The sequence below is a fragment of the Arachis duranensis genome, chromosome 7, assembly GCF_000817695.3.
Source record: "Arachis duranensis cultivar V14167 chromosome 7, aradu.V14167.gnm2.J7QH, whole genome shotgun sequence".
Lineage (NCBI taxonomy): Eukaryota > Viridiplantae > Streptophyta > Magnoliopsida > Fabales > Fabaceae > Arachis > Arachis duranensis.
The window spans coordinates 67,572,109-67,599,195 of record NC_029778.3 but is presented as its reverse complement, the minus strand read 5'-3'; the positions used below and the strand labels follow the sequence as shown (position 1 = coordinate 67,599,195).

Genomic DNA, 27,087 nt, shown 5'->3' with positions numbered 1-27,087 from the left:
CAAATGTGATCCTATTTATACACTTTTTATTTTCAATCTTCAAAACTTGGAGTGGGATTTTTAATTTTGGCCTTGAATGAATGGGTCAGGAGTGGCTTGGTGATGCTCCAGTGGACCGTTCAGTTGGGAAAGTGAACGCTCCGTTCACTTTGCCTTTGGTGCGGCTTTCTCATGCACAATTTCCTCTAGCGCTCACCTATTGAACGCTGACTTGCCTTGTTGAGCGCTACGTTCCTTCATCCCTTGGTGCGCGCCTTTCTTGGTGCATCCTTGGCCCTCACTAGCGCTCTCCTAATGAGCGCTACATTCCTTTATTTGAGCGCTGCCTAGCGCTCCCTTGCTTGAGCGCTTCTCCTAGCGCTCCCTTGGTTGAGCGCTACGCTCTTTAGTGCGCGCCTCTCCTCGCCCAGCGTTGCCTTAGTGAGCGTTACGCTCAAATTTTGAGCGCTGAAGGCCAAAACCTTGCTTCCCAGCTTTGAGATTCACGAACAAGTTCAGAAAGTGAACGTGGCGCTCACTTCCAAAGTGAACGCTAGCCTTGTGTGCTATTGAGCGTGGCGCTTCCTTTGGGAACATAACGCTTCCCTGATTGCTTCCTTTTTTTCTTCATTTCTTCACCTGTAAGCAATCAAACAATCAATCAAAGTCTCACCAAAATCACAAGGTCCTTGCACCATTCATAAAATCAATTAATTCTTGCCTAAACCTAATAATTTTGTGTAAAATAAATGATGTTTGATTGATTCAAAATAATCATGAAAATCCACTCCAATTGCTTACTTATTGTGCAAGAAAGTGCATAAAACCTAATGAAACTAATGAAAAATGCTTGTAAAACTAGCATAAGATGACTTGTCATCATGGTCCAACATCCTCAAGATCTTTCTCTCCATTGTCTTGCAATTTGTTCTTCATTGCCATCTTGCAATTTGTTCTTCATTGCCATCGAATCCTTGTTCACCGCCTTCATCGCGTAAAAAAACTTAGAGGGCTCATCGTTGACGTTTCTATTGCAATTCTCGTACTCGGCGAAGGGAAAGTCATATGAGGCAACAATGGCTGGGGAGTCATGGAGGTGACTGAGGTAAACGATGTCGATATCATTGGCACCGATATGAGGGACGGTGGGAGGAGGTGAAAGTTGTAGAAGACGATGTCAGATTATAAAACATCGAATGAATCCCAAAAATTCAAAAACTACTTCTTTAGAGCGGCAGAATGATAGATTTGAATTGAGAGAGAAACAAAATGATGGAATAAAAGGAAGAGAAATGCAAATGATAGATTTAGACTAGAGAAAGATTAAAGCTTACCCAAAAGTTTTTTGGTAAATAAATTCACGCTTAGAGAATTTTAAATTTTTTTATCAATAAAAACAATGAGAAAGTTACTGCCACAATTCTAAAACTCTACAACATTGAACTCATTTTTTACCTTTTATTATGCACCACTTGTCAAGAATGGTTCTTTGGGTTAAGCAAAGAAAGTTTCGTTTATCAAATATAGAACATCTACTACTCTCACATCATGTATTAATAGATTTATCTTTGGGTTTTAGCTTGATACTTGATAAACCTGCTATTCAATTAAATAAGATTGCAATATAATAAAAACATGTTCATTCAAGTTTAATATAATATGAGAAGTAATACTCCTAAAAGAAGAAATAAGAACAATAAAAAAAGAAAGAAGAATAGCAAGCATCAAAAACATGTTAAAAGCATTTCTGTACTTTTGTAGCAAAATTTCAGAATCAAAACTAAGAAATTTATGTATTATTAAGAAATTACAGTGCTATTTTTCTGATAAATTTTATACAATTCATAACTCTTCTTCCTCTTTCTCATCTTCTGCTTTTTCTTCTTTTTTATTTTTTTTATCTTATTTTATGTTCTCATAATTTTCCTTGTTTCACTCTCTTAAAAATTTTCTCTTTGCTCTTTTTGGAGACAAATTCAGCCTATGTTACACTTGCGGTACAGAGCCGGTCCCAAACCCGGATAAAGGAGGAGCGTTGTGTTAGGTCTTCAACAACCAACATAAAAATATAGTCGAACCCCATGACATGGATCAAAGACATTATTGCACTAAAAGTAGGTCGTTGTCCGGAAGCAACGCACTGTATGGCTCAAGTACGGTGTCAAATGAGTAAGAGCCGCTGCATCGATGCCCGAATGTAGTGTTAAATGAGCAAGGATTCTCACATTTTCGTGAACGGACGAGGGTAAATAAGCTAGTTCACAAAGTAAAAGGTAAAGGTCGAAGCGACAGAATGTTAAGATTTGGGACATGGAACATAGGCACTCTTATAGGAAAATTCATGGAGATGGTGGACACCATGACAAGGAGGAAGATTAACATTATATGCCTACAAGAAACATAATGGGTTGGTGCGAATGTTAAGGAGTTGGACACTTCTGGTTTCAAACTTTGGTATACAAGAAATGTGAAGAATAGGAATGGGGTTGGAATAATTGTGGATAAGTTGTGGAAGAAGGAAGTAGTGGATGTCAAGAGGGTGGAAGATCAGATCATCTCTATCAAACTTGTGGTGGATGGAGGTGCTTTCCATATTATTAGCGCCTATGCACCACAAATGGGTTCAGACGAACAATACAAAATAAGATTTTGGGAGGATCTAGAGAGTTTGATTCAAGACATACCTTTGGGAGATAAAATTTTCTTAGGAAGAGATTTAAATGGCCATGTTGGGAGAGAAGTGACTGGATATGGGAGTATTCACGGAGGCCATAGTTTCGGGGTGATCGATGCTGAGGATAAAACTATTTTGGACTTTTCCTCAACCTTTGATCTTCTCATCGCAAATACATGTTTTAAAAAGAGAGACAAACATCTTATAACCTATAAGAGTGACATGACAAGCTCTTAAATTGACTTCTTGTTGAGGAGAGCTGACCGAAAATTTTGCATTAAATGTAAAATTATCGTGAGAGAGAATTTGACAACACAACATAGGGTGCTTGTCATGGATTTTTGCGTTAAGCAAAAGTTGAGAAAAAGGCATCATACGAAGAACCCAAGGATAAGGTGGTGGCAGATGAAAGGTGAGGAACAAAGAAGCTTCCTAAGACAGGTAGGAGAAGAGGCAAAGCGAAATGGAAATGGAAGCGCGAAAGAGATGTGGAGGGAGATGACAGAAGTAATTGAAAAAATAGCAAAAGAAAGCTTTAGTGAATCTAAAGGAATAAGACTAAAAGACAAGGAGTCCTGGTGGTGGAATGCGAGTGTATAAGATAAGATAAAGATAAAAAAAAAAGGAGTGCTTTAAAGTGATTTTTATGCCGCAACGCAGATAATTGGAAAAAATATAAGGCGACTAAGAAAGAGACAAAAGTGGCTGTAAGTGAAGTAAGAACAAGAGCATATGAGAGTCTCTACTAATATTTGGGCACGAAAGAAGGAAAAAAGGTATATATAGAATTGCAAAGAGTCGTGAAAGAAGAACAAGAGATTTGGATCATGTTAAGTGCATAAATGATAAAGATGGAGAAGTGTTGGCTCAAGAGGAAAAAATTAATTAAAGGTGGAAGAGCTACTTCAACGAGTTATTTAATAAGGGACAGAAGACTCTTCCAAGCCATGGTCGGTTATGCACAAGGAAAGAAGATCAAAACGCTGACTACTATCGAAGGATCCGAGACTTCGAGGTAAAAAAACTCTAAAGCAGATGAAAAATGACAGGGCAGTAAGACCTGATAATATCCCGATTGAGGTTTGGAAAGGTCTTGGAGAAAAAACATCAACTGGTTAACCAAGTTTTTTAATGAAATTTTAAGGTCAAAGAAGATACCTGATGAATGGAGAAAGAGCACCTTGGTACCTATCTACAAGAATAAAGGGAATATACATAATTGCAAAACTATAGAGAGATCAAGCTTATAAGTCATACCATGAAGTTATAAAAAACGGTGATAAAACAGAGGTTGAGAAAAGAGACACAAGTAACAGAGAACCAATTTGGATTTATGCCAGACAGATCTACCAGATATCGTAATAACAAAATGTATCTACATATGGTGTTTATTGATTTGGAAAAAGCGTATGATAGAGTACCAAGGGAGGTTTTATGAAAAATTTTAGAAAAAAGAATAGAGTAAGGATCACATATATTCGTACAATCAAAGACATGTATGATAGGACCACAACTAGTGTGAAGAATCAAGGTGGTGTGACAGAGGAATTTTCCATTGGTATAGGATTACACCATGGATCTTCCTTAAGTTCATACATTTTCACATTAGTTTTGGAAGTACTCACAAAGCACATTCAATAGCCTATGCCATGGTGCATGCTTTTTGTCGATGATATCGTCCTTTTGAGAGAGTCAATGGAACACCTAAATAAGAAGTTGGAGTTATAGAGAGAAGCTCTAGAAGTGTATGGTCTACGCATAAACCGTAGCAAGACAGAATATATGGAATGTAAGTTCAGTCTGAGAAGGAAAAACCCTAATATAGAGGTAAAGATTGGAGAAAACATCCTACGAAAAGTTAAAAGTTTTAAGTATTTTAGGTGCATCATACAGGATATTAGAAAGATTGAACAGGATAAATCATAGGATCCAAGCAAGTTGGTCAAAATAGTGGAATGCATCTAGTTTTATATGCGACAAAAAAATATTTTTAAAACTTGAAGGTAAATTCTACCGCACCATTATAAGACTGGCTATGCTTTATGGTATAGAGTATTAGGCGACTAAAGGAGAACACGAACATAAGTTGAGTGTGGCAGAAATGAATATGTTGAGATGGATGAATAGTCATACGCGATTGGATAAAATAAGAAACGAAGATATAAGAGAGAGTGTTAAAATATCACCCATTATAGAAAAGATAGTTGAATCGCATCTCAGGTAGTTTGGACATGTGGGAAGAAAACCGATAGAACATCCACTTAGAATGGTGGATGAGATGAAAGATGGATAAAGAGCGAAAGACAAAAGAAGACCTAAAAAGACCATCCATGAGGTGGTCAAACGAGATTTACATGTAAACAGTCTCTCTGTAAACATGATACATGACAGAGCACAATGACGTCGTTTGATTGATGTAACCGACCCCACTTATTAGAAGAAGGCTTTGTTGTTGTCGTTGTTTGCTCTTTTTGGAGACAACTTAAAACAAGCATAAACTTAAAAGTTTTAAATAATTATTTTAAAAGACAATCATAACCTCAAAATGGAAAAGCAGAAACAGAACTACTAAAATATTTTAAGAAAAATGTAGCAACAAAAAATCCACGAATGATCCAGAAGGATATTGCCCAACAAAGGCTTATTTTAGCCTAAGTTAATGCATGATTAATCTTTTTGTTAGGCCTAGAATGCACACAAAAAAAATTCCCCACCTAATAATTTAGTGCTAATCTCTCTTCTCTAGAACAATATTCTATCATTAATTAGACCTGTGTTTAACTTTACACACAGCCCATCTTAGAGGGAAAAAAATCACCGTTAAATTTTGTTCCAGGCACAATCTGATCAGTCCCATAGTGGTGCAAACAACATATAGATAGCACTAAATAATTTCATTTTTACTTCCTACATCTAAGTTATTAAACCAAATATTCATTTCCCAGGACTATCCCACCTCTTAGGTACAGGAGAGAGGAACAATTTCCTTCTATTTGATTCCTCGATTCACCATCTTTACTAGCAACACGGATGATCTTGCAGGAAAATGGACATACTAAAGTCCAATTTTAATCTATATAAACACTTTAACTTCTATTGTACATTTTGCCCTCAATATGCCCGTAAGTTGACAAAATGACCCCCTTCCAACAATCTTAGGTTAAGGTATCTTTCGCTGTTTGCTAATAAGCACAAGTGTGCACCGAACAAATTTCGGAAAAATAACCGAATACACATACAGCCATGGAAAAACATGCTCAAACATGGTTTTCCTGTATGTGCCTTTTGCTATCCCTCTCAGTATGGCTTAGTCGACTGACCTTGTTTCGATCTTCCATGTAATCAAGACGATTGTTGTGGTGAGATCCAGAGCCGTAATTATGCCGTGGTGAGTTCCCTGCTTTCCTCTTACGGTTCCCTGACTTGGGAGACAGCCCTAAACTCATGTCATCAAGTGCCGACACCTCGCCTTCTTCCACAGCACTTGGATCTGGTTCGTATGAAGATGACAGACCCTTTGTCCCATGAGGATGCTCATCGGCATGATCTTGATGCCTTCCATGCATATTGTCATAGTCAGATCTGTCTGAGGGCTTAGACCAGCTTTGCCTCCTTTCCTGCTTATTCTTCTCACTCTGAGGAGCCAGCTCAATTCCCTCTTCCAGTTCCTTCTCAATGAGATCATCATCATCCATGAAATCCATCTTCTTAGTTATATGGCTGGATGCTTTCCTTCGCTTCTCTAACGCAGCCTTTACCTTGTCTCTATCAATTTTTTTTATAGCATCCTGGGGTGGCCGGACAAATGTACCTTCTCTGTGATCATCTTTCTCACCATTATCTGATCGAGATCTTCCAATGTCTGGACCTTCATGTGAATTTTCCTTATACGGTAGAGCTTCCCACTCGAGATGTTGATTACCTTTGGCATCATCTTCCATCCTGTGCTTCATTTCTGAATTCCCATAATCACTATTTCTACCATGATTTGACATGGGTCGTCCACTGTGATTCGAAGTGGAAGAATCAAATGCAGGCTTTGAAGACACAGGCTTTGACGATTCAGGTCTAGATGTCTGGGAATTACTGTTTGTGGTTGCAGGTTCATCATTGCTAGTTGGAGCTTTTGTGGTGGGCCGACTGGCAACCCCACCACCTGTACTTCCTTCAACTTCATTTGAAGGTGGCATTCGATTTTGTTCATATAACTCCAACATTTGATTACTCACTTCTGCACAAAGTAGACACGGGGTTAGGTCTTGCATAAACATCGGGCAATACTCACTGTACGCTTGAATGCACACACATTCCAATAATTTAACAGTAAAATTCTTGCTATGACAACACATTAACAGAATGAGAAATAAGCAACAGGACTAAGGGAAAGATAAAAGAAATGACAATGAGATAGTACTTTGTTTTCCTTTCTTTATATCATTATTACTGGAAAAAAAGGACACCAACCCTCCAATTGGCGTGGGGTGACATCAAACTCCTGCCACCAGACCTTCTCACCATCTGACGGCAGCTTCACCTTGAGGAACTTGGCCGCAAGGAATATTGCTCCAGCTGCAATGTGATGGGGCTTAAATTGCAAGCAAAGAGACGTCCGAAGTCTGCACATCACATCCTAATTTCAGGTGGGGAAACGAAATCAAAGGCCACTGGCCATAACAAAAATGCTGTAGTCTTTCATACCCATCGTTTACAAAATTCCATGCCACTTGAGCAAGGGCATTTTGAGCAACTTTGAATTTCTTAATTGCCTCAACAAGAGGTTTATAAGGATGGTGCACATTAAGATCAAAACCAAGAGTTGCAAGAACAACCCTCTCTCCAAGTAAAATTAATTCTTTCTGCTGTTCATACACTTCCTGTGACATACATGCAACAACAATACTCGGATGAGAAAATCATATATTTGAAGTGATGGGGAAAAAAAAGAAATTTGAACTGAATTGATCCCAAGGTTAAACACCGAAAAGATATACTAGAAAACAATCACAACATTTAATCCAGCTTTAACTTGTTAAGTCATTTGCATGCAATAACAGACCTAGAGCAAGGACTCATTTTCAAAGGTAGATATTTCCCAATAGAATGGAATTTTAAAAGTGAAAAGGAACAAAGATGGACACGGAACAACAAGAAGAAAGACTTATCCCACTAAGTGGGATAAGCTACATGAATCAAACAACACCATTGAGAATGAACACAGAAACCAAAATCAACGTGGCAAAAACTTCATTAATAGCCAGTTGACATTCAGATGAGATTGCTTGGTAAAGAGAGCAAGGGTGAGAGGTATATCGTTTGATATACCTTTTGTTTTATTCTCTGGACAGCTGCTGGATCTTTCTTATGAATAATTTCATATGAAACAAGAATTACATCTTTTAGTGGGCGAGGAGTTTCTTCAACTTTCCCAGCAAGAAACATACACACTGTTGCAATTGTCTGCACAACACAAGACTTCACTAGTTACCACAATGTCTATTTAATATTTTATCTTACGTAAACTATACACCATTCAAGTAAGATGTAAGTAATCATAGTTGAGAAAACCAAATTATAGCATACCAACACAGAAAAGGATACAGGCAAGGACACAAACAAATGCTGAGCAGAGACAAGCTTAAATGTGTGAGAGAGATAGATGAAAATACACCCAAACTTCTACAGCAAAGGAAGACTTACTAAACCAGAGCATATCAGCAGCTAGTTGATGTCAGCACAGTACAACTGTACAATACTACATATACAATTTGTATCAAACTGAAAATAATCATATATTAACAAGAAAAACAATTTAACAGCAGAGTAATATATGACCCTGAACCTAGAAGCTGCTAACATTATTAATCTTGCATGTATATTAGATGTTGCAGATATGGATCCAAAGGAGCCATAGTTTTGGAATTTAAACTGGTGAACACAGAGGGTGAAACCATCTTGGACTTTTCTTTAACCTTCAGATTTCTTATAGCAAACAGTTGCTTTAAAAAGCATGATTAACACCTTATATAAGAGTGGGGTGACAGAAACTCAAATAGATTTTTCCTTGTTAGAAAATCCAAGCAGAAATTTTGTACTAATTGCAAAGTTATCTCAAGAGAGAGTTGACAACCCAATATAGGGTGCTCATTATGGATTTTCAGGTCGAACAAAAGGTGGAGAAGTCATCAAGAGAGGGACCCAGGGATCTAGTGTTGTAGATGAAAGGTGAAAAACAAAAATTCCAGAAACAAATTTAAGAAAAAGCAAGATGGGATAAGGTTGGAAGTGTAGAGATCTGGAGTCAGATGAAAGAAGTGATTAGAAAAGTAGTAAAAGAAACCAATAGAGAAATAAGAGGTCTTGGGGCAAGAGGGAGAGAATCTTGGTAACGCGACATCTAGGCAAGTGAAGGTGAAAGTCAAAACAGAATGTTTTGAACAGTGTTCTTGTGCCAAATGTGGAAAACTTGAAAATTGTTAGATGGCTAAAAATAAGACAGAAGTGGCAGTAAGGAAAGCAAGAACGAGATGCTTTTGAGGGACTTTCTCGATCTTTCGGTACACAGAAAAGAAAAAGAAGAATTTACAAGATAGCAGAAAGTTGAGAAAGAAGGGCGCGAGATTTACACGAAGTCAAGTGCATTAAGGATGAGAAGGTAAGATTGTGGTCCCTAACATAAGCATTAACAAAAGGTGGAAGAGCTTTCTATATAAGTAACAAGAAGGATTTACATATGCTCTCCATTGACTAGGAAAGGACGTGAGAGGGTAACAAAGGAGGTCATATGAAAGATCTTGTAGAAAAAGGGAGTAACGATGGCATATATTCATGTAATAAAAGACATAGTAAACAGCTAATATGAGAAACAAGGTGGTGTAACAGGAACTTCACATTGGTGTAGATAACATCATTGTTCATCTCTAAGCTTACACAGTTATACCTTTCCACCCTAGTCTTAGAGATTACTACGCATATACAAGAACCCATACCATCATGATGATATTGTTCTTATAGACAAATCGAGGGAAGATTCAAATGACATTAGTTTCGAGGTGACAAGCTATGGAAAATTGGAAATACACGGTTTGCACATGAATTGCAATAAGATGGGGGTATATTAGGTGCAAGTTCAGCAGAAATGGAGAACTAAAAAATAGAAGTGAAGATCGGAAAAACATCATATCACATCAAGAGAATTAAGTATCATGGATATATTATTCAACATAATGAAGAGTAAATTTTATTGTAATTATGCAATACTATTAGACTGGCCATGCTGTATCAAATGGAGTGTTGAGGAATAAAGCGAGAACAAAAAGTAATCATATCCCAATGGAAAGAATAAAAAATGAGAACATAAGACTGTGGAGCATATTGTGGAAACAAATCGTAGAATCTCATATTAAGAGTTTGAAGCTGTGGGGGAAAGACTAGTAAAGCATTTGATTTGGATGGTAGATCAGTTAGGAGATAGATTACTTCCCACCTTGGAGATGAAAATATTTCTCCATACCCAAGAAGTAATGTTTTCCATTATTCCATATTATTTTGGAAGGAAATATACAATCCAAAGAAAATCGAATGTTCCAAACAAAAAGACTCCGGAGCATATTGTGAAAAAAAATGGTAGAATCTCATATTAAGAGTTTGCAGCTGTGGGGGAAAGACTAGTAAAGCATCTGATTTGGATGGTAGATCAGTTAGGAGATAGATTACTTCCCACCTTGTAGATGAAAATATTTCTCCATACCCAAGAAGTAATGTTTTCCATTATTCCATATTATTTTGGAAGGAAATATACAATCCAAAGAAAATCGAATGTTCCAAACAAAAAGCCAATTTTATCATAATATACTTTGGTGATAATTGATTATAGATTATCTTTTACATCCAATATAACCATACCATCAATCTTTAGTAATGAGTACTACTTTAAATACATAAGCGTGCAAAAATAACAATAAGAAAGCCTTTCTATCACAGGAATCGAGGAGCTACATGGATCAAATTTAAGCATTCTATATATTTTTTTTTCTTCGTTGCAAGAAATTTTTTACTAGCATCGAGAAAGCTTATTTGCAACGAATAATGAACAACTGAGCATACAACTAAGCTAGCAGAATTAATATCGATGTAGCAAACTACTAGGAGTTCATAAGTTATAAATATAATCACTCAAGTTCTTGAAACAAAAATATTTAAATACAATACCCACAGTTATATACTAACAAGCCAAAAATATATTTGCTACCACTGCCTATTGATAACCATAACATAGATTTTATTCATACCTCAAGATCAAATAGAGAACAATTATCCAACAATAACAGTAAGCAATTTATCACATAGAAATATATAAACTAACCCTTCTGTCATTCTTTCCATGGGACTGCCTAAGAAAGAACCGATGACAAAATATTATTGCTGTTGCAATAGTCACCTGAGGTCTGCATCAGTATCACAATTAAATCAGCGGCAAGAACATGCCAAATGAAGTTAAATGAATTTATCACCACTTAAATATAAAGACATCTGATACCCCTAATGTGTTCTTACGAAGAAACTTATCACTGCGACATGCTAACACAACCTTAAATATGGTATGCTTTAATTTAATACATTGTAAAATCAGGCACACATTTATATCAGTTGATAGTGGAACAAAGAACAAAGAATTATTAAATAGCTTAAACTGGCAAATAATAAACAATTGCCATCTGCATTTAAGGAGATAGTTCACTGAGGCTACCAGTAAAAAACTCACACTTTAAGTCTCATGCCTAAATCTTGCAGAAATGTGCAGTATGATTTGCGTAGGTAAGTTTCTTTCTTTAAATCTATGCCATCGTTTTTGGATGGTGAATTTTCCTCAATCTCCTTCCTAGAAAAGTACCAGCGAGAGCCATCCTCTGGTTTCTCTTGAGAGTATCTTTGAGAACCACCTTGCTGTGTTCCATGATGAGAAGCATCACCAAGCAACAATCCAGCCATGAGGTTGAGAGTTGGTAGAACTTTACTCAATCACAATGCAATGTACGTCACCAATTAAAATTGTCCCCTATCCATTAAATGCAATAACATAAGAAACAAAGAGGCAATGTAACAAGGGAGTAAATAATAATGACAAAAATGAAAAACCATCCCATGTTATGTCATGACATGCTAATATATTAAACTATCTCTCAATTCATTTTTTCCTTTTCAAACCAGCTTTAATTATGTCAAACATGAAATACACATCTCACTTTTTCTCCAATCTGTTTCGTATCAGCCTAATTCAAAGTTGCTTAACTCTATCCCATCAATGAGAGTGACAACCCAAAGTATATCCTCCAGTGACCGTTATCATCGCCTTTAATGCTAAAGTCTCAACTTTAGATTCAATCTTCTAACACTAACACCAAGGTGCATTTGTTTAATCTTTTACACCTTTTCTTCGTGTGTTACTTTCTCCAACCTGAAGAAAATGCTAAATTATCACTTTTCGACTTTTAACGTTTCAACAACCCCCCCCCTCCTCCCCCCGAAAAAAATTTTATCAGATTATATGTCTTATTTATTTATAGTTTTAAAAATATCTTTCAATAAAGAAAAGCATTTAACTTCTCAAGAATGCCAATACAAATTGGCCCGAACCCCCTATGAAAGGGTAAAAGTAGGAAACAAATTAAAAAGCTTTACATCACCAATTTGACATTCGATAACCCAAACCAAATGTCTCAAGAACTCAACTTTAATAAACCTCTAATAACTAATCTATCCATCATAAAAATCTACCAAAGAAAGAAAACATAAAACTAAGTTCCATTCCACAATAATATCCATGATTTTAAAGCCTAAAAAGCACTAGAAGAATTCACATAAACACTCGAACAACGAAGTTTACAAACATAATAATAAAACTTAATGATACCCGAAAGCGTACACTACTCTATTAATCGAAAATAAAAAGATAAACCAGAAAATAAAATAAAACAAAATATTGAAGCTGAAAATTCCCGGAACCAACGCCATTAAGTTCGTGGGCAACATCAAATACTCAAAATTTAAGGTTTACCTGAAGTCAAAAAGAGGAAAACCAAAGTTCAATTCCGGTTTCGGAGAAGAATTCGAGGAGGGCGACACAAAACTTTCACCTCAAGCAGCGAGAGCGCGAAACCGAAATCAAAGCGTCCGCTGCAAAACGCGTCTATAGGGAGAATGGGTTTTTGCGACTTTACGTTACTGTGTAAGAGAAGAGAGAGCAAAGAAACGGAAAGAAGAGAAAAGAAGAAGATTTTTGACGATTTTAGAAATTAGGGTTTATACTGAAAAATAAAAAGAAGAGAGAAGAATGGAACTACGCCGTATCAGCGACCTTATACAGAGAACCGAACAGCGTCCTAGTGTCTTACACACCAACACTCACTCTTTTCTCTTTCGGTCTCTTTTTTTATATATATGAATTTTTTTTTTTGTGTCTTTTTTGTTATATGATTTATTTATGATTTATTCTTCCTGTTGTGAATTTATTTTTCATATAAAATTCATTGGCAGTATAAAAAATACAGATAATTAGTTGCATATTATTATATTAATTTATAAGGTTTAATTATTCTGTTAATTCCTATAGTTTTGAAAAATTTTTAATTAGGTTCTTATATTTTTTTTCTTCTTTTAGTTAGATTTTACACTAAATTTTTTTTTCAATTAAGTTCCTGTTGGCTGGCTTAATTTTATAGGACCCAACTAAAAAAAATTTTAATACAAAGATCCAAATAAAAGAAAAAAAAAGTGTAGAAATCCAATTAAAAAATTAGTGCAAAGATTCAATTAAAAGGAAAAAAAAGTACAGAAATTTAATTAAGAATTTTGTAAAACTATAAGGACTAATAGAATAATTAAATCTATTTATAAATTAAATGTATAAATCTAATTAAATGATTATATTATATATACGCTTTATAATAAACATTAAAAAACAAAAAGATAAAGAATAATTATGTAAAATATTTTATATTATCAATACATTGAAATTAAATTCAATAAATATATTTTTTGGTGATACAATAAATATATTATTTTTAAATTAATAATTTTTTCCATAAATAATCAAATCTTTAGAGTATTTTGTTCTGCGTTTTCATTTTTGATCTTTTATGAAGGAAAAATATAGAACCGTGAAAATAATAAATCTTACTTTTTGTTTTTCATATAAGGGAAGAGGGTTTTGATCAACTCTCTTCTTCGACACTTTGCAGTTTTAATTTGTAAAGGATTTCAAGGACGACCATGAGTTTCTAATTCTCCTCGATTAAGGTTAGGAGCTCTGTTAGTTCTATGGATTAACCTAATAACTATTCCTTCTACCTCTAATTGATGCAATTGATTTCTTCTTAAGAAAAAGATTTTCTTTCTTCATCTTAAAGAGTTTGAATGTGTTGGAAAATAATTCTTCTCTGACTTAAATTTTCTTAATTTTTTGGAAAAGTTGATTAATTGAATTAAATTTGAAAACCGTTTCTCATAATTCTTAAGTTTTGAAACTAGATTGATAAGTGACATAAAATCAACTAGGTTAAATTCTTATAAATCGTATAGCTTTATAAATCAGAGACGTATGTAACTCTTTTCTTGATTGAGTGACTAAGGGATTAATGTTTAAATAGGTAAAAGAGAAATTGAATCACCAAGGGATTAGGGTTTAATTACTAATGATTTGCCATAAAAGAATCATTACAATATTAAGGTAGAAAGTGAAAAGTGTTAATCCAGATGTTCTAATACCTGTGAAACCTTAACTTTCTTAATCATACATCTTATTCATACTCACTATTGCTCTGTTCTTGCCTCTGTTTTACACTGGTTTATTTGTTGTTTATTCAAAATCCTAAATTGCTAGTCTGACTAGATTAATCGGTTGATTTTTTTTGCTTGCTTAATCCATTAATCCTCGTGGGATCAACACTCATCTTACCGTGAGTTATTATTTGATACGACCCGGTACACTTGCCGGTGTTTTGTGGATTGTAAAATTCACATCAAGTTTTTGGCGCCGTTGCTAGGGATTAATTGTAGTTAACAACCTACCGATCAATTGATTACCTAGAGTAGACCTTTCAATTTTGCCATTATTTACTGTTCCGTTTAATTTCCCCCTCGGAATTCTCTTCACATAGTGAAGGGAGTTCAAATTTGATTTTCTTGTTGTTTCTATCTATGCAGAATAACAGGGATAAAGAACCACTTCAGTACGTTCCTGAGATTGAAACAACTTTTTGGCGACAGAGAAAGTAAGCTAGAAATTAAAGAGTTGAAGAAGAGATTGAATAAGTGGTTGAAGAAGAATTCTCTGGTCAAGATATGGCAGAGAACAATGTCAATGTCCCTCCACCTAGGAGAACTCTCGGTTCTTTCACTACACCTAATCCCGGGAGTTGTGAAAGCAGCATTGTAATGTCTACTATGAATGCCAATAATTTTGAACTAAAGCCACAACTTGTTACATTGGTTCAGCAAAATTGTCAGTTCATTGGGAGCCCGTAGGAGGATCCGAATTTGTTTATCTCTAATTTCCTGCAAATTTGTGACACGGTCAACACAAATGGCATCCCAGCTGAAGTTTACCAACTATTGCTCTTTCCTTTTGCTGTGAGAGACCGGGCTAAGCAGTGGCTTGAAAATCAGTGCAAGGAAAGCATAGCTAATAGATGAGGAATTGCACCGGTTCGGAATTTCTCAATAGAAGAATAAGCAGTTTGTTGCAAGTATAGACCAAATCGGCAATTAACTCCCTCAATCAAAGTTTGATATTTTCCAATAAAAATAATAAACCGAGATCAAGAGTACTTCAACCTTGGTCATTCTCTCTTGGGATACAATTGAAGTGTCATGCTTTCGGTTGTGAGGAAAAGGGGGGTTAAAATTAAGGAACGAAAGATTAAAAGAACTAAGAAATAAACGAACTAAGAAATGATAAAAATTACAATAAATGCCATTAACAAGGAAACAAGATCAAAACTAGTGAAAGTGCTAAGATATGCATAAAAAGAGCCTTGACTTGGGAATGAGGATCCAAGGAATCCTATCATGGCGATAACCACAACTATGATAATTATAATGAGTCAATCTCACCTAGTTAACTCCTAACATCGAGGAGTAGGTCAAGCAAGCATAATTGACCTTAATCCATAAGTTCTAGCTAACTTACCAAACTAGTTGATAAAAAGCTAGCGTCAATGGAAACAAGAGTCAACTAACTACCCAAGAATTACCACTAAATGTCGGACATTATGACTTAGTATCCTAGGAACCCAAATCCCAAGCCAAGGAGTGAAAATCTACTCAAAATTACCAAGTGGCATTTTCACAAACACTTGGTGGGCATAAAACCAAAACATGAGAATTTGCAAAAGAAAATGGAAAACTATAACCAACTATTCACAATATCAACAATAAACAATCAAACAAGCATAAAGGAAGCATAAAGCATTAAATTCATCAATCAAAATTTCAAGACCTCAAAATTGCATATATAAACAAAGTACTTGAACCATAAAAAATAAAGGAAAAGTGTTATAATTAAGGAGGAAATTGAGAGTACTTACAATTAAAGAAGCAAAATCCATCATTAAAGCTTGCTATAAAATGCTACAAAGGAAATGGAAATGAAACCCTAAGAGAGCATTCTACTATACACTACTCCTACTCCTAATTATTTTCTAAAAAAAGCTATCTAAGTGAGCTTTCTGATACGCAAAAATTTATAATTCACGCGCAACCGGCAAGTATACCGGATCGTATCAAGTAGTAAAACTCACTTAGAGTGATGTCGATCTCACGGAGATTGGTAGATTAAGCAACTTTAGTTAAATGGTATTTTAGTTGAGCAAACATAGTTTTGATTTCATGAGATTTTAATTATTGAATGTAATTACAGAAATTAAATGACAAGGAATTTAGAGCACTAAAATAAGGAAAGAAAATGAAAGTAAATGACTTAAACTTAAAATGCAAGAAACTTAAATGACATAAAAATAAATTGCAAGAAAGTAAGAGTGCAGAATTGTAAAGAGCAGAGAGGTGAATTACAAGTAATTGAAGACTGAATTTAAATGGCAAGAGTGATAGATGGTAAGAAGATAAAAGGGAATTGGGTAGTGGGTATTTAAAATAACTAAAGAACAAAGGAAATGAGAATTAATGATGGAGAGATCATTAGGGATCAGAGATGTGAATTCTCATGAATTGATGTTACTCAATTCCTTCTCAATCATGGGTATTCATCCATGGCAGATTGTGGGTAATTGAGTTCCAATCTCTTGGCAACTCAATTTCTCTCAACACAATCAATTGCCACTCTCGTGATCTAATTGTTCATGAGAAGAGATGAAGCTCAATTAACTAATCCTTCATGCCACACAACTTTCAGGATCTCAACTAAGGGTGGTTACATCTCACATACCAACCCAAAGTGTATTGATCAAAGAAATCATGAAAGGATGAACTCTAAACTGAGTTATGTGGCTCCTTTCTCAAGTTCACCACACAATTCATATAGATTCAATCCCTCTCTCGATGGTGATTGAATCTTTGAAGAATAAGAGTTTCCTCTTGGATGAACCACTTGAATTGAGAAGGAGAAGAAGAATTATCAATTCATTTAAACAAACAGAGCTCTTTCCCCTAATGAAAATGGTGTTTAGTGAATCATTGCTTTCAATTCAACAACAAGTGCAAAAATAGACATTAAAGCTAAGTGTAGAGAAGAAGGAAGAATGAAGAAGAAGTTCTTAAAACTCGAAATTGAAAGTTGTAAGAAAAACAAAATAGCTTTCGGGTATCCTTCCCGAAATTGAAGAATGCTATAAAAGTTAAAGTACTAGAGTGGAAAGTAAAAGTCTAAGTGTGTAAAGTCCCCCTAAAGTACAAAAATCCTATCTATTTATACTACTCCTAAAACTCATTTAGAGATCTTCCATTGGGTTAGCAATGTGGGCTTTACCCTTGTTGAATTCTTGGCTCAATGAAGGAAGTGTTGCCAAATAGAGGAAACAGAGCTCATTCATCTTGCTTCTGGCCCAATGGCCTGGCGTTACTGGCAAACACACCAGTTTACAGCACGTTGGTAACGTGCCAATACACTTCCTAGGCTGGGAGTTTGGTGCTTGGGCGTTGCTAGCCTAAGTTGTTGCCAAACACTTGGCTCTTCTTCTTCTTAGTCTCACTTTTCATGCTTAATTTTGCCTAAACTTTGAGCTTCAATCCTTTGCTTCAATATGAACTATTATATATTATTGGAAAGCTCAGAATGTCTTCTTTCTAATGCACTTGAGATTATCTCAATTGGATCTTCCTAGCTCAAGTTATGCTCCATTGAAGAAGGCAATGTCAAGCTGCCAACTTTGCTGGAGTTATTGCTGAACACGCACCCTTTCCTCCAAGTGGGAAACGCCTAAGATCACTCTCCAGGGCTGCCTTGCATTGTTGGGCATTGTTGCTGGTATTGTTGATGAACATGCCAGTTCATCCTCAAGTTGGCAACGCCCTCAAGCTCTCCCTTGGCCCAAAATCTTGCTTGCCTGCTGATAAACCACTATTTTATGATTTATCTTGTGCTCAATTGAATGATTTTATCAATTTTTCACCCACTTATTCATATGAATTCATGGTTTTACAATTCCTTCCTTATGATATGACATATGTGAAAACATATTTCCTATGCTTTAGTAATATTAAATTTAATTATCCTTTATTACCATTCGATGCCGTGATCTGTGTGTTGATTACTTTCAGGCTTTATAGGGCAGGAATGGCTTAGAGGATGGAAAGGAAACAAAAAAAATGGAAAGAACGCACAAAATAGAGTTTTTGAAGAAAAGCAGTGACGCAAACGCGTGACTGACGCAGACGCATGCTTAGCGCAAAAAGCATTGACGCAAACGCATGGACGACGCAGACGCATGCCTTGAGCAGAACGCAATTGACACGAACGCGTGACTGACGTGGACGCGGGAAAGAGCAAAACTCCAAATGACGCGAATGCGTGTTCCACGCGGACGCGTCGCAGTGACGAAAATCAACGTGGCAGATTTCGCCCCCAGCAATTTCTGGGCTATTTTCGGCCCATTTTCAAGCCCAAAAAACACAGATTAAAGGCTGCAAAGTGGAGGAATGAAGAGGGACGACTCATAATACAACATTCATAATTTAGATGTAGTTTTTAGAGAGAGAGGTTCTATCCTCTCTCTTAGGATTAGGTTTTAGGAATTAGGATTTCTTTTAGTTTTAGGATTTAGGATTATTTCTTCTTCATCACAGGTTCAATGTTCCTTTAATTTATTTTCTACTTCTATTTTATTACTTTAATTGATATTTATCTTTTCAATTTAGCTTACGAAGCTTTCCATGTTAGATTTGAATTTATGTTTAAACGTAGTTTGAGGTATTTCAGATTTATGATTGCTTTATTCTATTTATGATGTTTTCAATTTAATTTAGAATTTTCCCTTTTGGCTTTGGTTAAGTAATTGGAATACTTGAGTTATCAAACTCAGCAGTGGTTGAAATTGGTAATCGCTGATTGATTTGGATCGCTCTAAAGTTGACTAGGACTTGAGGATCAATTTAATTAGTCCACTTGACTTTTCTTTATTTAATAAGGGATAACTAAGCGGGATTAAAACCCAATTTCATCACACCTGATAAGGATAACTAGGATAGGAATTTCAGTTCTCATACCTTGCCAAGAGTTTTCCTTAATTATTAATTTATTTTTCTTGTCATTTAAATTACTTGTTCCTTATTTCAAAAACCCAAAATAAAATATATCTTTTTCCATAACCAATAATAAATCATACTTCCCTGCAATTCCTTGAGAAGACGACCTGAGGTTTGAATACTTCAGTTTTTTATTTTTATTGGGTTTGCTTAAGTGACAAACAAAACTGTTGTACGAAAGGATTCTCTGTTGGTTTAGAAACTATACTTACAACGCGATTATATTTGTGAATTTCTTTACTGATAGAAATCCGATCGTCAAAATGGCGTTGTTGCCGGGGAATTGCAAACGTGTGCCTTATTATTAGTTATTGTAAATATTTTTTCTTTTGCTTGTTTATTTATTTTTGTTTTTAATTTTTATTAGATACTATGAATTATCACCCCTATCGCTATGAGTTTGGTTCCAATGTTGTTGTAGGGAATGGAAGCTATAATAGGAACATGTATCAAGGTTGGAACAATCAGAGATGGGAGGAGCCACAGGAATTTGATCAACCCTCTTGGCAACAGCCTCCGCCAACATACTATGACCAAGAGCCATTCCAAGAATCATATCAAGATAATGGCTATGGTGAGCGCTCTTTAGATTATCAACAACCACCACCATACGCCTATGAATCCCTCAATACAACTCTGGACCACCATACTTACAAGCTCCCTACTACCAAACACCATCACATGATTCTAACCCTTATCCACCATATCAACCACCCTTTGAGCCATATGAGCCATACATAGATCCACCCCAATTCCAACCCAATTACTCCCAAGGACCACCACCTCCATATACACCACATCCATATCCATCAATCCAAGAGCCTTATGATCCTACTTATGATATCTGAGCAGAACAAGAGTCAAGGGATCGTCTCAAGGAAACAATGGATCAATTTCAAGCAACCCTGCGTCAGTTGGACTGAGCGGTAAACCGAATAGCACCCGAAGCTTTCATGGCTAAAGAATCTCAACTTGAGAACAAGGAATTGAAGTGTGCTGTGCAACAAGTGGAAAAGATGGAAAGTGATGAACCACCAAATTCTTATGATGAACCACCCTCTTATCATGAACCTTTCCTCCCAAATAATGAGCCCTCACATCCACCTTCAATGCATGACACTATTGGTGTTCTTCTTCAAGGGCAAAGAGAGATTAAACGGGGAGTACTAGAATTTGTGACTACCTTGACCGAGGTAGTAAACCGATTAGCTTCCCAACATTTGAACACTCAAAGTACTCCCATGACTACATGTGGAGAATCAAAAGAAGAGCGTAGCATGAAGGAGACACTAGAAACTCCGGTGGACAATAAGGTACATGGCTTTGTATTGGAACAAGTGGAGGAAGCCATAATAGTTGCAGAGGAAGAAGTGGTCGAAGATCTAGGAGATGCTGAACCTCCATGGGAATCTAGAATTGTAGAGTACCCCTCCAATGAGATTGAAATTGATGTCAAAAAGGCCAGTGTACAACCTCCATGGCATATTCCTTATGAAGACTTGGATGGAATAAGTCAAGAAGTAAGTTCCCTTGGTGATGAGAATCATGCATCAACTCCTCATAGTAATAAATCTACATCTGCAAATGAACTCATTGAATATGAAGACTCTTCTCTGATTGAGTCTGAGAATAATGTGGAAGCGGAAATCCTTAGAAAAGGGCGAATGGGAGTTGAGTACGCTTTGTCAAGAACATTGGAGACTTCTCCACCTAGGTTGTAGTCTACTTCTTCACTTGAGTGGGTAAAACTTATCTCTGTTCATCTTCCTATCCCACTTGAGTATGGTATTCTTGAAACGGATGGCCAACTCAGGAAGCTTTATGGCATTAAGCGAAAAAAGTTTAGTGGTTGGAGTTGCAAATCAAGGCTCATCAAGGTTGATATTTCAAGAGTTAGATATAAGGACTCAACTGGTGATAATTTGGTTAGATCTAAAAGAAGAGTTTGGTACTCCGTAGAGAATTCAGATTGTTTGTCACCTGGTTGGAACAATAATGATCAACAAGAAGACGGGTGTAAAAGCAAAGTTTGGGACCCCGGAATTCATTTTGGCAATCAACACTCTTGGGGCCCTATCATTTGCTTCAACCTGCTTGAAGACTTTCTGCGCCTGGTTTGGGATTCGGGAGGCCATTGGAATTACAAACATTGGTGGAGATTCCTGGATGAGTTCAAGCACAAGCCACCATAACAGGAAGCTCATCAAATGTCCAACTTAAGGACTTTAACTAAAAGTTCTAGGTGGGAGACAACCCACCATGGTATGATCGTTCCTTTTTCAGTTTAGTCTGTTTTTGAATTTTGATTGAACTTGGAATTGTGCATAACATTTATTGCATTCTGCATACTGCATAAAAAAAACACGCACGCGACGCGTAAGCGTCGCTGATGCGTCCACGTCACAAGTGCATTAGGAAGAAAAGAAAAGTGAACAGAGAGTCACGCAAGAGCGTGGCTGGAGGCGTGCCTCAGGCACAAATACGCCCATGCGATCGCGTCGTTGACGCGTTCGCGTCGTTTACAAAATAGCCTCTCCATGCGTCCGCGTCACCCACGCGAACGCGTGGCCCTGTACAATCGACATAAATGGGTGTATGGCAGCAAGTTATGATGGAGTAGGGCTGGACTCATGCCAGAAGCACAAGCCCTACCATGCGAACGCGTGCCTCACGCGTCCGCATCGTTTTTCAAAAATGGCCATTCATGCGATCGCGTCAACCATGGGACCGCGTCACCCAGATTTTTGGCAAAATGAGTTTGAAATAGAGAGTTGCACGAATGCGAGGTTGCACTCGTGCCAATGACACAAATCAGGCCACGCGATCGCGTAACCCACGCGTCCGCATCCCCTGACCTTATCGCACATTACGCGACCGCGTCACTCACGCGTCCACATCACATCCGCCGCACAACTTATCCAGATCAGCGCCAATTATCTTATCTTTTCTTTTCTAATACTAATTTCTTCTATCTTTTCTTCTTTCTTCTTTCTTTCTTACTTTATCTCTTTAACTTCTCATCCCTCTTCACTTCAATTCTATTTTACTTAATTTATTTGCATATTTTATTCATTGCATTTTAATTTTGTGCATATTTTTCTTTTCTTTTCTAATTTTATTTTTTTCCATTGGTGTTAAAATTTTCTTCTTCAACTATTGTATCTTTTCTTGAATTATTTTGGTGCTTCATGACTTGTTTTATTCTGATTGGATATTACTAGTCATAAATCAATGCTAATTTTTATAATACTAATATTCCATTTGCATTGATATGCACTTACACTATCTTGTATTACCTACACTTTCTTCCCCATTGTTGCTACTTTTGCACTATTGATATGTCATTTGCTTCCACTATTTTCTCACTTGCATGTTGTAGCTACCATGTAATTAAGACCTTTATTATTTGGCATTAACACCCATATTTTATTTATTTTTTTATCTTTATTTCTGGGTTACTTTTCTTCCTTTTCCTCTTCTTTCAGGATGGCCACCGAGAGGGGAAAGAAAGAACTTCTATATGGGGAGACAGGCAAGTCAATCTGCACAAATCTATAGAGAAAGGCATCAGTTGGAGCAGCCCGTCCACTTGTACATCTTAGCATGCACCGAGGACGGTGCAATCTTCAAGTGTGGGGAGGTCGATACCGATCTCCATGGGTTAGTTACCTTCTTCTCAACACCAATGTCTTATCTTAATTATTAGTTCATTGTTGCATTGCATAATAGATTGCATGTGTAGTTGATTGTTTGCATTTAAATACTACTTGGTTGAAAAATAATAAGTTTCTTTCTAGGACCCTATTTTTGAAAAAATTTCACTAATTTAAATAAAAACATTAAAATTTTCTATATGTTAAATTTGTTTGAAGTTGTATTTGGAACATGGTTTTTGAGCCAAAGAACACACAACCCGTGAGATTTTGAGCTTATTTATATGGTTACATTATTTAACCATAATATTTTATTCTTGTGTGTTTTCTTCTCTATGATTACAATCTTTACTTTGTTTCAGTCTATATGTCCATTATTTAGCGTATTTACATGCTTGCATATGATTGAGGCCATATTTGATTATTAACTTACTTATCCCAAATAAGCCTACCCTTTTATGTCACCATTGTTAGCCACCTTGAGCTTTTAATCCCTTTTTGTTCTATAACCACATCACTAGCCTTAAGCAGAAAAATAATGAATTACCCCAAATTGGATCTTTGGTTAGCTTAAGATAGAGATTATGCATCAACTAAGTGTGGAGAAACTGTGGAAACATGGGTTAATAAGGGAATGTATCATATTTCTAATTTATTTTAATATTGGGAATTTGGGAACCTACTCATGTAAAACCAGAAAAAATTAAAAATCCATATGCATTGATAAGTTATGTTTCAAAAAAAAAATAAAAAAATAAAAAAATAAAAAAAATTAAATAAATAAGTAAGTGAATAAGGGGATAAAATTACCCCAATGTTAAGCTTTATTAAAGATCAATACACATGTGATAAAAGTAAAAAAATATAAAAAATTTGGTACATGAGTATGGGAATTATACAAAAGTGGGAATTATGGGTAGATGGGTGTGAATTTTAGAAGTTATATAGAATGTATGTATGTTAGGTGATAGCTTAAGTTACTCAAAGACTCAATTTATAGCTCACTTGGCCATACATATACCCTCACCCTTACCTTAGCCCCATTACAACCCTGAAAAGACCTCATGATGTTTGCATTGGTATACTAAATATTTGTTAATTGGTTAGATGAAGAACAAAGTTTAGAAAGCATGATTAGAGAAGAGTAGAGTGATTGACCCTAGACACTTGAGAGTTAGAGTGATATACACTACCAGTAAGGGTTCAGTACTTGATTCTGTGTTCCCTGCTTTCATGAGCTATCTTCTTACAAGTTTACTTGTTTTCACTGTATAATTTGAATTCGTGGAATTTGTTTTGTATTTGTCTTGGAGAACTTGTTTACTTTTAACCAAGTAGATAGAAACATTTTGCATGTAGTTGCATTCACATAGATATGTTGCATTGCATACTTTCTATCATTCCTCTTCACTCTTTTATAGCTTCTCTTGAGCTTAGCATGAGGACATGCTAATGTTTAAGTGTGGGGAGGTTGATAAACCACTATTTTATGATTTATCTTGTGCTCAATTGAATGATTTTATCAATTCTTCACCCACTTATTCATATGAATTTGCATGGTTTTACAATTCCTTCCTTATGATATGACATATGTGAAAACATGTTTCCTATGCTTTAGAAATATTAAATTTAATTATCCTTTATTACCATTCGATGCCGTAATCTGCGTGTTGAGTACTTTCAGGCTTTATAGGGCAGGAATGGTTTAGAGGATGGAAAGGAAACATAAAAAAATGGAAGAAACGCACAAAATAGAGTTTTTGAAGAAAAGCAGCGACGCGAACGCGTGACAGACGCGGACGCGTGCTTAGCGCAAAAAGCATTGACGCGAACGCATGAACGACATGGACGCATGCCTTGAGCAGAACGCAATTGACGCAAACGCGCGGAAGAGAAAAACTCCAAATGACGCGAACGCGTGTTCCACGCGAACGCGTCGCAGTGACAAAAATCAGCGTGGCAGATTTTGCCCCCAGCGATTTCTAGGCTATTTCCGGCCCAGTTTCAAGCCCAAAAAATACAGATTAAAGGCTGCAAAGTAGAGGAATGAAGAGGGATGACTCATAATACAACATTCATAATTTAAATGTAGTTTTTAGAGAGAGAGGTTCTCCTCTCTCTTAGGATTAGGTTTTAGGAATTAGGATTTCTCTTAGTTTTAGGATTTAGGATTATTTCTTCTTCATCACAGGTTCAATGTTTCTTTAATTTATTTTCTACTTCTATTTTATTACTTTAATTGATATTTATCTTTTCAATTTAGCTTATGAACCTTTCCATGTTAGATTTGAATTTATGTTTAAACGTAGTTTGAGATATTTCAGATTTATGATTGCTTTATTCTATTTATGATGTTTTCAATTTAATTTAGAATTTTCCCTTTTGGCTTTGGTTAAGTAATTGGTAACACTTGAGTTATCAAACTCAGTAGTGGTTGAAATTGGCAATTACTGATTGATTTGGATCGCTCTAAAGTTGACTAGGACTTGAGGATCAATTTAATTAGTCCACTTGACTTTCCTTTATTTAATAAGGGATAACTAATCGGGATTAAAACCCAATTTCATCACACCTGATAAGGATAACTAGGATAGGAATTTCAGTTCTCATACCTTGCCAAGAGTTTTCCTTAATTATTAATTTATTTTCCTTGTCATTTAAATTACTTGTTCCTTATTTCAAAAACCCAAAATAAAATATATCTTTTTCCATAACCAATAATAAATCATACTTCCCTGCAATTCCTTGAGAAGATGACCCGAGGTTTGAATACTTTGGTTATTTATTTTTATTGGGTTTGCTTAAGTGACAAACAAAACTTTTGTACGAAAGAATTCTCTGTTGGTTTAGAAACTATACTTACAACGCAATTATATTCGTGAATTTCTTTACCAATAGAAATCCGATCGTCATCTGCGTTGCCAAGGAACACGCCCCCTTTCTCCAAGTTAGCAACGCCCAAGATCACTCTCCAGGGCTGCCTTGCATTGTTGGGCGTTGTTGCTGGCGTTGTTGATGAACACTCTAGTCTATTCTCAAGGCAGCAACGTGCTCGAGCTCTTGGTTGGCCCAAACTCTTGCCCTTGGCGTTGTTGCTGGCGTTGTTGATGAACACGCCAGTTCATCCCAGGTTGGCAACGCCCTTATGCTTCTTCCTTGGCCCAGCATCCTTGTCCTTGGCATTGTTGATGAACACGCTGGTTCATCCCAAGTTGGCAACACCCTTAAGCTTCTTCCTTGGCCCAGCATCCTTGTCCCTAGCGTTGTTGATGAACATGCTGGATCATCCCAAGTTGGCAATGCCCAAAATAACTTCCTTGGCCCAACATTTCTTGCTTGTGTTGCTAAGGAACACGCAGCCTCTCTGCAAGTTGTGGCAACGTGATCGAAGCTCTTTTAGCTCCTCTCCAAGGCATTAGTGTTGTTGCTGGCGTTGTCTTCAAACACGCCCATGTTATCCCAAGCTAACAACGTGCTCGAGCCTTTCTTGTGGCACCAAGGTTTGATTGCTACATTGTTGGTGGCGTTGCCTTCAAACATGCCCATGCTATCCCAAGCCAATAACGTGCTCGAGCCTTCCTTGGCCTAGCATTTCTTGCTGGGTGCTTGCCAGCGTTGTCCACAAACACGCCCCTCATAACTCCAAGTTAGCAATGTGCTAACTTCATCCTCCTTATCAAGCTTCTTAGCGTTGTCATTGAACACGCCTTTGGAACTCAATGTTGGCAATGTGCTCGAGCCTTCAAAATCATCATCCAGGGTTGCTTGGCATTGTTGCCAAACACGCCAATATGACTCCAAGTTGGCAACGTGCTGGAGGCTTCAAATTCACCTTCCAGGGCTGCTGGCGTTATTGCCAAACACTCAAGTAATAATGCACGTTGGCAACGTGCAAGTCTCTTCCTCCTTGCCAAGCTTGCTATATCCCCAAGCTTTCTTGCTCCAATTCTTGCTCCATTGCCTTCTTGCTTCATGGCTCTTTGCTTCATCTATCATCAACCAAACAATTTGCTTACAAGTTTTGCC

At 36.4% G+C, this 27,087-nt stretch overlaps 1 protein-coding gene across 2 annotated transcripts; it reads right to left on the bottom strand.

The window, feature by feature from the left end:
- Window positions 1–5,452: 5,452 nt before the first annotated feature.
- On the bottom strand, window positions 5,453–13,046 carry LOC107458632 (cyclin-T1-3). 2 transcript variants are annotated; one of them, XM_016076846.3, is made up of 8 exons: window positions 12,708–13,046; window positions 11,896–12,107; window positions 11,415–11,708; window positions 11,016–11,097; window positions 7,976–8,110; window positions 7,352–7,527; window positions 7,118–7,269; window positions 5,453–6,884 (listed from the first exon to the last, which is right to left on the bottom strand). In XM_016076846.3, the coding sequence occupies exons 3-8, from the start codon at window positions 11,639–11,641 to the stop codon at window positions 5,911–5,913; spliced, it is 1,746 nt and encodes a 581-aa protein (XP_015932332.1). In that variant the 5' UTR covers window positions 11,642–11,708; window positions 11,896–12,107; window positions 12,708–13,046; the 3' UTR covers window positions 5,453–5,910. The 2 variants fall into 2 exon arrangements, with proteins under 2 accessions (XP_015932332.1, XP_015932331.1); XM_016076845.3 differs by lacking the exon at window positions 11,896–12,107.
- Window positions 13,047–27,087: the final 14,041 nt, after the last annotated feature.

Bases quoted from the DNA above. Each gene is read 5' to 3' on its own strand.
- LOC107458632 (XM_016076846.3), bottom strand. From the start codon at position 11,641: ATGGCTGGATTGTTGCTTGGTGATGCTTCTCATCATGGAACACAGCAA. The intron at 11,098-11,414 runs GTGAGTTTTTTA...ATACTGATGCAG, and splicing joins TTAGGCATGAGACTTAAAGT to ACCTCAGGTGACTATTGCAA. The intron at 7,528-7,975 runs GTATATCAAACG...TGTATGTCACAG, and splicing joins TCCAGAGAATAAAACAAAAG to GAAGTGTATGAACAGCAGAA.